Genomic DNA, 9,116 nt, shown 5'->3' on the forward strand with positions numbered 1-9,116 from the left:
GGGGTGGGGGAGGGGGGCCGGACAAGGCCACCTCACCATTCTTTTCCTTGAGCAGCCCTGGGTCCGGGATGTCGTAGGTGTCGGCATCGTACGGGTCCGGGTCCAGCAGCAGGCTGTAGCCTTCTGCTGAATAGGGGTCGCCCGCCTCTGACACCTCAGCCTCCATTCCAGCGGCTGCACATCGGGGCGGCTCAACCGCCCCTAAGACCGTTGCTAGGCTACCAGAGGCCCCGACCCCGCCTTCGACGCAGACCCCACCCCCAACACAGCACAGAGGTTAGGTCCCCACTAAGTCACAGAAATTTTTATTGGAAACAAACAGCTGCAGCAAAGTGACACTCAGTGCACGCTGCCCAACGGGCGAGGTGGCGGGGGAGGGGAGGGTGGGTACCGGTGGGCGCCAGGGGCTGGCCAAGCCCAGGGTGGTGACCGGAGGGGCCTGCTGACGGGATCTCAGGCCCTTGGGCTGGAGTGTGCAGGCCCATGCCTGATCCAGCACAAAATACAAAAATAAACTCTGTAGTCCAGCTGTCCCTGCCTGTGTCAGTTCACCGGGGCAGGGCAGCGGCTCTTCCCACGAGGCCCTGCCCAGTCCAGGCCAACCACAACAGGGGCAGCGGGAGCCTGTTGGGGGGGGGGGGCGGGAGTAGACGTCTGTGGGCGGAGCCAAAGGGCTGGGTGGGCGTGGCCTGGGGCGGCGCGGGAGCCGTGGCAGAGCCAGGCGCTGACCACCAGCTGGGGAGGCCCTGGGGGCCCTCGAGTGGGCAGTTCCAGGCACTGGTTGAAGCTGAATGAAGCGGGGGCCTCTGCTCCTCGTCCTCACATACAGATCACCGGGACCCTGGCAGAAGGTGGCACACAAGGACCTCAGAGGAGCCCACACCCAGGGGGTGAGGCAGAGGCGTGCCCACTCTGTCCCGGCCAGCCCCGGCTTCAGCAGCCACCGCGCACCTGTCCTCCTCCATGGCGCTCGTCTCCTCGGGCCCGCCCTCGCCGCTGCCGCCGTCCTCCTCCTCCTCCTCCTCCTCCTCTCCCAGCTCCATGTCCAGCTCATTGCCTGCCTCCGAGGGGGTGTAGGTGGATCCGCTGGGGGAGGTGTGGGGACTGGTCTTAGGGCCGCCTGCCCCCCGGCCTGCTGCCCCGCCCAGGGAGGGTGTCCGGGAAGGACAAAGTCAGGAGTGGGGTGGGCACGGCCGGGGAAGCGGTGCACGGGCCACCCAGGAGCTCCGGGAGAGGAGGGGGCAGGTGCCAACCTGATGGAGCGGCAGCTGAAGAAGACAATCCGCTTCAGCCGCTTGTTGTAGAAGAAGTAGTTGAAGGACCAGAGGCTGCCGTCCTCCCCGAAGGGATCTGAGTCCAAGTCTGGGTTGTAGCTGCGGAGTGTGGAGCAAGAGGCGGTGTGAAGGCCCAGGGGCCGCGCACACCAGGGCCCACCCGCAGGGACGCCAGCGCACCTGTAGATGTCGCACTCAGCCAGGCAGATCTCCTCGTCCACCGCATCCCACAGCTGCGGCTTCAGGGCCTTGAAGTCCTCCCGCACGGCCGAGAACAGGCTGCAGTTCACAGCGTTCACCACCTAAGACGGTCACAGTCGGGACTGACAGGGTGTGGGACAGAGGGCGCGCGTCGGGGAGCCCAGGGGCCCCTGCAGGTAGGAAGCACGGAGGGGGGGGGGGGCGCTGCTGGCTGTGAGCCCCTCCCCCCAGCCTGACCCTCACCCAGCTGAGGCTGGGTTCCCTGCTGAACTCGTGGCTTCGGGCGGTGCTGAAGTCATAGTCTGGCCGGAAGGACTCGTTGAGCGTGGCGATCAGGTAGAAGAGGGTCTTGCGGCTGCACGTGTCGCTTAGCGGGCCCTCGTCCTCGCCACCTTGGCTCTTGCTCAGTCTGCACGGAGAAACGCATGAGCCCGGCACAGGCCCGCCCCCCCACAGCCCGCAGTGGGCAGACTCTGCCCCCGCTCACCTGCTGGGGCTGAGGCCTGAGGTCTGGGGTGGGGACAGCGCCTCTAGCACGTGGGGCTGGCCCTCCTGGCAGAACTGCTTAAACATGTGCTTGTCGTCTCCTGCCATCTTACATGAGTAGCTCTCGATCCTGCAAAGGCGAGGGGGACCATGCAGCGTGGCGCCCGACAGGTTCAAGTCTGGGCCAGGATGTCGTGACCTCTGAGGCCCCATGGAGCCCAGGCCTCACCTGCCGATGATGTGGGCATCTCCAGTCTCCACTGTTAGCTGGGAGTTGATGGCCTCGAAGCTCGAGTTCTCCAACAGCTTCATGTCCTTGGGGAAGGGGTCCTGTGGTCGGAGAAGCTGGTGCTGCCTGAGGATGGGAGACAGTCCCTGAGTATCTCGGTCCTGGGGCTCAGTGTCTGGCCTCCCTAGCCGGTAAGTGGAGCCGTTAGTGACACGCTGGGTCCCTCCTGCGCTCACTCCTGAGCCCTCAGCACTGGCAGGAGAGAGAAACTGGATCCTGTTACCCGAGAGTGGCGGGCCCAGGCTCTAGCTCAGCCAACCCGCTTCTCCCCGCCCCGATACCGGGGCGTACCAGGGCTCCTGCTCACGCCAGGGCTCGCTAGCTCATCTCCCTGGACTCCCCCGACTCCCTAGCTGTGAGCCCGGGAAGGCACGGGACTCCTGCAGGACCTTGGGCTAAGCGCCTCAGTTACGGCCAGGACCTGCACCGGGTCGCGATCCAGCACACCCGGGGCTGGGGACCTGTGGTCACCTGGACGCAACGCTCTTCCCTGCGCTACGGGGCCTCTTGCGAGGTAGAGAGGAAACCCAAAGGCCTCCTTGCTCCTCTCCGCAAGGGCGCCTAGTTCTTCGGACACCAAGGAACTGAGGCAGGCACCACGACCCCCGAGGGGCCTGTCGGCCGGCAGCTAGGGCGCTCCAGCGTCCGCCTGGCCGCACCCGCCTCTCCGCCGGGGCGAAGGAAAACCCCAAGCCAGCCGCGGGGAACTACAAATCCCAGGGGGCCGTGCGCCCCGGGATGCGCACGCGCGCTAGCGCGAGGTCCGCTGGGGGCTGGAGTTCCGGAGGCCCCTGCTCGGCGCCCGGCACAGGGCGGACACCTACCTGCTGGCGCAGCGCTCGGTGTGGCCGGGTCGGGGCGGGCCGGTTGACGTCGGCGCGGGAAAGAAGGCGGTGAGGGCTCCGGGCAGCGCGAGCTCCTCAGGACCGGAGGGCGGCGCCGCGGCCTCCGTTCGGGCCGCACTGTATCCGGGGGAAGAGGCTCTGCGGCGACGTCCCGTTACTCCCGGCCCTGCCGGCCCTGCCGGGCTGCCACCGCGACATAGCCTCGCCCCTGCACGGCGACCGACTCCCGCGACCGACCTGCCCGCCGACCGCCACACAAGGCCCGAAAGCGCAAAGGAGCGAGCGAGCGACCTCTGCCTTCCCCGGCCGGACAACAACAAGCGTCCGCAAGGCCCCGCCCCCGCCCCTGAATGGCCCGCTCCAGCCGCCGGGATCGAGAGCTCGGATAGCCGTTGGGGGCGCCTCCCGCCAGTCACTCCTAGCCTCCACCTCTACTGGCTGAGGTGCCTGTCCGTCAGTCTTTCAGGCCGTGAGGACCCGCCTCCTTCCCTGGTGCTCATTGGTTGTGGCCCTCTGTCGTCCCGCCTCTAGTGTCAGCCCGCGTTCCCCGGAGTGGCTAGCGGACCCACGCGGGTTGGGTGGGCCAGGCAGCCCAGAGGGCCGCGGAGGGCGGGCCGGAAGGAGCCGGGAACGGCGTTCATGTCCCGCCCGGCGCGGCCGGGTGGACCCGGACCGTCGGGCTGCAGTCCCGGCCCGCCGAGCCTCTAGGCCGTGTCCATCCTGGGGAAAGCAGGAGGCTCCGACGCAGGCTCCGACGCTTTGGCGGCGGCCGGAACCCCAGGGTCGCGGCCCCAGTTTCCGGCCGGCCGAGGCGCTCAGCGGCCCGAGCCCACGGAAGCGGGCTCGGGGGGCCGGGCGGGGGCCGGACCGGAGATGGCGCCGCCCTCGGACCCGGACTCGGCCGCGGTGCTCCTCGCTGTGCACGCCGCGGTGAGGCCACTGGGCGCGGGGCCGGACGCCCAGGCACAGCTGCGGAAGCTGCAGCTGAGCGCGGACCCCGAGCGGCCCGGGCGCTTCCGGCTGGAGCTGCTGGGCGCGGGGCCCGGGGCGGTGAGTGGGGGCGGCGGGGCCGCGAGCCGGGGCCGGTCCCCTGAGCGGGCCGGCCGTGTGCCCTTGAGCAGTTGGCTTGCCCTTGTTGCCGGCCCCCGTCTGTAGAACGGGGCCAGGGCCGTGCTGCCCGCCTTTAGCGGCGTCCCGTGAGGGTTCCGAGGGCGGCGTGCGAAGGGGCGTAGGTCCGGGTCAGCGGCCTTCGGCCATCGCGCGGTGTGTGCTGGCGGGAGACCCTGAGCCTGGACTCTCCCCTTCCTCAGGTCAGTTTGGAGTGGCCCTTGGAGTCGGTTTCCTACACGGTCCGAGGCCCCGGCCAGCATGAGCTGCAGCCTCCACCGGGGGGCCCGGGGACCCTCAGCCTGCGCTTCCTCAACCCCCAGGAGGCTCAGCGGTGGGCAGCGCTAGTCCGGGGCGCCACCATGGAGGGACAGAATGGTTAGTGCTCTGGGGTGAAATTCACTTGGGCTGGGCGGGGGCGGGGGTGCTGGGAGAGAACAGGAGCAGCCCCAGCCCCCACAGGCCTGGATGGGGAAGCGGTGGGCGAGCGGGGCCCACTTTACCCACGCGTGGGTCCTGAGAAGGCGCCCAGGAGGGAGAGTGGAGAACAGGCATCCACGCCGAAAAGCTGGAGCCTGGAGTGCCGGACACATGAGGGGAGAGCAGGGAGGCCCTGCGGGTGTGAGTAAGACAGGCGGCATTGGGAGCAGTGGGATGTGTACCCAGTGGGATTGTGACAGGCTCAGGTTGGAGGCTGAGACCTGTGTTTCTGTAGGGGCGGCGCAGGTAGGGCTGGTGATACCAGAGACGCTCAGCAGATGGAACTGGGGGGATTTCACGGCTACTTAAGTTGGGGAGTTAATGGTTGAGACACAAAGCTGGAGGGAGCTCCCAGACCGGGCCTGTGTGCAGGGGCGCGGAGGGGAGAGGAGCGAGCTGGGTGGATCTGGGCTGGGGGTGGGGCTCTGAAGAGGTCAACCCCGGGTCACTAGGCGGGAGGAGCCGGAGAATCCGACCGGGCAGGCAGTGCAGCAGGCAGAGGAAAAGGGCGCAGAAACGTATCAGAAGCGCTGCCAGGGGGCTAAGAAAACCGTACAGTGTGATCTAGGAGGGGCCCAGGCAGCACAGCACTTGCGGAGGGAGGAAGGCTGTCCATCCCTTGACCCGCTGGGGATTCGGCACCTGCTCTGTACTAAGTGCTCCAGGCCTTGGAGAGTTCGCGTGACAAACTTCAGACCCTGCTGTCTCGGAGCTTCGTTTCTATAGGGGAGGCGGGCGTAAAATACATAAACATACGCTCGCAGTGAGCATAGCATTGCGGAGTGTTTTTAATCATTATTTGAACATTTTATTAGAATGCACAAGTGGTGGGGGGAGGGAGAGGGAGAAGCAGACTCCTTGCTGAGCGGGGAGCCCAATGTGGGGGCTCGAGCCCGGGACCGTGGGATCATGACCAGGCAGAAGGTAGACGCTTAACTGAGCCCCTCAGGAGCCCCTAATTTATTTAATCCCTGTACCCAACATGGGGGTTGAACTCACCACCCCAAGTCAAGAGTCACATGCCCCACCGACTGAGCCAGCCAGGTGCCCCTCAGTTAAAAAATACTTAGGTTGGGGGGCGCCTGGGCGGCTCAGCTGGTTAACATTCAGTGTGGAGCCAGCTTGAGATGGTTTCTCCCTCTCCTTTTGCTCCTCTCCCCTCCCCCGAGAAATACACATACACACATATGTAAGTTGGGGAAAAAAATAAGTAAAATTGTGTCAGATGTTGGAGGAGATGGGACTGCTGGAAGGGTGGGGTTTGCAGTTGGGGTGTTTTTTTTTTTAAGATTTTATTTATTTATTTGACAGATCACACAGTAGGCAGAGAAGCAGCGCGCGCACACACACGCACACACACGCACAAAGCAGGCTCCCTGCTGAGCACAGAGCCTGATGCGGGGCTTGATCCCAGGACCCTGAGACCATGACCTGAGCTGAAGGCAGAGGCTTAACCCACTGAGCCACCCAGGCGCCCCATGGGGTTTGCAGTTTTAAGGACGGTGGCAGGGAAGGCTTCCCTGAGGCGATACGAGTAAAACTGGGGGATCCTAGTGTGATCTTCACACCCACGTGGCTGGGAAGCAGCAGGTGTGATAGCCTCCAAGCAAGAGTGTGACCGACCTCTGGGCCTGAAGCCATCTGCGGAGCTGCATCAGAAAGGGGCGGGCTGGGCTCAGGCGGAAGGTAGAAGGGGAGACAGCAGCATGTGGCCAGCTCTGTAAGGCCGCCCTGAGCAGGCCGTGGGAGCCCCCAGGTGTCCTGTGCTGACGGTCAAGCCAGTAGAGAGGGTGGATGTCCCTGAGGGCACCAAGGGGGGATGATGGCACCTGCAGGCCCCCTGGAGAGCAGGAGGGGGCGGGCTCCTTCGGGTCTGCTTTGCTGCTGCTGGGAGGCCAGGGGAGCATCCCCAACGACGTGCTCTTGGGCGGACGGGCCTAGGTGGGGCTAGATGGAACAGCCCAGAAGCACGTGCAGCTTCAGCTCTGAGGAGTTGGCAGGGACCTTCTAGGGGTTAGTGAGGACCAAGGTGGAGTCTGACTTAATGTATGGACGGGAGCCCTGGCGTGGGCTGAGGTGAGCCAGGAAGTGGCAAATGTCCTAGAAACCGGAGGTCAGAGAGCAGAGGCCTGGGTAAGAACTCGGCTTGGGGCTGGACCTCAGGAGACCCACCCCAGCCCACGTCTTCCCTCCTAGGCAGCCTGTCCCAAGCCCTGGGCCCAGAAATGTGCCCCGTTTCCCCGCCCAGTCCCCCTGAGGTGCTCACGCTCCAGGCCCCACAACCCAAGGTGGATGTTTGCTGGAGCCCGGGAGACGCTGTGGAGAAAGGTAAAGGCAGGTGGCGGCGGGGGTTGGAAGCAGCGGTCTGCTCAGCCGTGATGGCCTCTTCTCTCTCCGCAGAAGAGCTAGTGCGGCGCCTGGCCCGGGCCATCGAGGCTGGGGATGAGCAGGGGGCAGCCCAGGCTGCGGCCATCCTGGCCCAGCAGCACGCGGCGCTCAGTGTCCAGCTGCAGGAGGCCTGCTTCCCTGCTGGCCCCATCAGGTGAGGGCTGCTTCACTCTGCCCTCCCAGCCCTTCCGGACCCCCATCCTGCCCCCTGACCTGTGTTCTGGCCCAGGCTACAGGTCACGGTTGAGGATGCTGCGTCCTCTGCCCACGTGTCGCTGCAAGTTCACCCCCACTGCACCATCGCGACCCTCCAGGAGCAGGTGAGCGTGGGGTCTGGAGAACCCTGCTGCGGGCAGGGGACCTTCAGTGACACCGCCTGGCCTTGGTGCTCTGGCCCCAGGTGTTCTCGGAGTTTGGCTTCCCACCAGCTGTGCAGCGCTGGGTCATCGGGCGGTGCCTGTGTGTGCCGGAGCGCAGCCTTGCCTCCTATGGGGTCCGGCGGGATGGGGATCCTGCTTTCCTCTACCTGCTTTCCGCCCCTCGAGAAGCCCCAGGTGAGTCCTTGACTCGGACGGGAAGAGGAGGCGAGGTGCAACGTGACACACCCCTGAGCCCCGCTTCGTCTACTGCAGGACGCAGCCCTCAGGGCCCCCAGAAGTTGGACAGGGAGCTAAGTCGCCTGTTTCCTACGTCACTGGGGGTGCCCAGAGCTGCGCAGCCCACCAGCTCCAGCCTCCCCAGCCCCCCTCAGGTGGGTAAGGGGCAGGGCGGGGTGGGGTGGGCCTGGGACTCTCTGGCCCTGGAAGGCAGGAGGAACACTGACTCCCCCCCCCACCTCCGCAGCCCGGCTGGTCCTGCCCTTCCTGCACGTTCATCAACGCCCCCGGCCGACCTGGCTGCGAGATGTGCAGCACCCAGAAGCCCTGCACATGGGACCCCCTTCCTGCAGCCTCTGCCCAGCAGCCGCCGAAGGTACCAGAGGCAGCGGAGGGCAAGGGGGCAGGGCGGCAGAACAAATAGAATGACCTCTCTTTCCCTCAGCCGCAGGTCCCAGAGAGAGAGGATGCACCACCCCCTCCAGGCCCTAGGCCCCTGGACCCCCTCCTGAAACTCGCAGGGAACCTTTGCTGACTGCTCGCTAAGGATAGCGCCAGGGCTGGGGAGGGCCACAGTCTGGAGTCATTAAAGACACGTCTGAGCCAGGCGAGTGCTGCGTCTCTGTGCCTTTGTGCAGACTGAGCTGCGGGGCACAGCCCCATGGGGATAAAAGCTGCCAGGGGTGGGGCCTGGCCCAATCGGCTGGTGAGGCGACCCAGCCAGATCCCGGTGCCACCTCACCAGTACTGGGGACTCCAAACCCCAGGGATCCTAGAAGCATGGGGCTGAGCTCCCCTCAGACCCACACACACCCCGCCTCTGGCCCACCCAGAACCCTTCAAACACATGCTGCTCTGCTCCCTGCCCGCCCGCTTCCCAGATGCTGGCTGTCACTCGTGGGCTGTTCCAGCCAGGCGCTCCTTATATGCTCCCAGGGACAAGAACGGCTCAGAAGCTAGGAGCCCCAAGGTAGGGCCCTATGGGGCCCTGCGGCTTGCCGGGAGGTGCCGTCCCTTAACACCTGTTCCAGCTGCCCGGCTGGGAGCAGGAGCACGTTCTGGGTGGCCTCTGCCTACTCCGCTGTCGGCACGGCTAGGGGCTGTCTCCCTTCCCCAGCAGCTCCTCCTCGAGCCCAGGCCTCTCCCACGGTGAACTGCTGCCAAGGGCTCCTCGCTGCCCTCGGGACGAAAGCCAAGCGGCTCACACACGGACGCGGGGCCAGTCACTCCACCAGACCCCTGGGCCTTGAGTGGCCGAGCCAGGCCCCCTTCACCTCAGCGAGTACTGCAGCTTTCCCTGACAGCTGATTCCTGTCCCACACTCCGTGCGACTGCAGCCCCGGGTCTGTACGTGGCAATGCTGGCCACACCCCGCGGGAGCTGGAGAGCAAGATCTCCGTCCCAGACCCCCATGAAAACTCTGCTCTCGTCACAGCAGCTCAAACCTGTG

The 9,116-nt window shown here is 65.8% G+C and overlaps 2 protein-coding genes across 4 annotated transcripts; one reads left to right on the forward strand and one right to left on the reverse strand.

Moving 5' to 3' along the window:
* Positions 1 to 282: 282 nt before the first annotated feature.
* On the reverse strand, positions 283 to 3,486 carry MAF1 (MAF1 homolog, negative regulator of RNA polymerase III). Its single transcript, XM_046004109.1, has 8 exons — positions 3,075 to 3,486; positions 2,191 to 2,316; positions 1,963 to 2,091; positions 1,719 to 1,884; positions 1,455 to 1,576; positions 1,254 to 1,373; positions 952 to 1,086; positions 283 to 841 (listed from the first exon to the last, which is right to left on the reverse strand). Exons 2-8 carry the CDS (start codon positions 2,271 to 2,273, stop codon positions 820 to 822), a joined length of 777 nt encoding a protein of 258 aa, XP_045860065.1. The 5' UTR covers positions 2,274 to 2,316; positions 3,075 to 3,486; the 3' UTR covers positions 283 to 819.
* A 189-nt stretch (positions 3,487 to 3,675) lies between these two features.
* Positions 3,676 to 8,278, forward strand: SHARPIN (SHANK associated RH domain interactor). 3 transcript variants are annotated; one of them, XM_046004068.1, is made up of 9 exons: positions 3,681 to 4,145; positions 4,406 to 4,580; positions 6,879 to 7,010; positions 7,083 to 7,224; positions 7,300 to 7,390; positions 7,471 to 7,624; positions 7,703 to 7,821; positions 7,914 to 8,042; positions 8,112 to 8,278. In XM_046004068.1, the coding sequence occupies exons 1-9, from the start codon at positions 3,969 to 3,971 to the stop codon at positions 8,199 to 8,201; spliced, it is 1,209 nt and encodes a 402-aa protein (XP_045860024.1). In that variant the 5' UTR covers positions 3,681 to 3,968; the 3' UTR covers positions 8,202 to 8,278. The 3 variants fall into 3 exon arrangements, with proteins under 3 accessions (XP_045860039.1, XP_045860024.1, XP_045860033.1); XM_046004077.1 differs by having other exon boundaries at positions 3,681 to 4,025; XM_046004083.1 differs by lacking the exon at positions 6,879 to 7,010 and having other exon boundaries at positions 3,676 to 4,145.
* The last annotated feature ends 838 nt before the right edge of the window (positions 8,279 to 9,116 follow it).

The sequence above is a fragment of the Meles meles genome, chromosome 1, assembly GCF_922984935.1.
Source record: "Meles meles chromosome 1, mMelMel3.1 paternal haplotype, whole genome shotgun sequence".
Taxonomy (NCBI): domain Eukaryota; kingdom Metazoa; phylum Chordata; class Mammalia; order Carnivora; family Mustelidae; genus Meles; species Meles meles.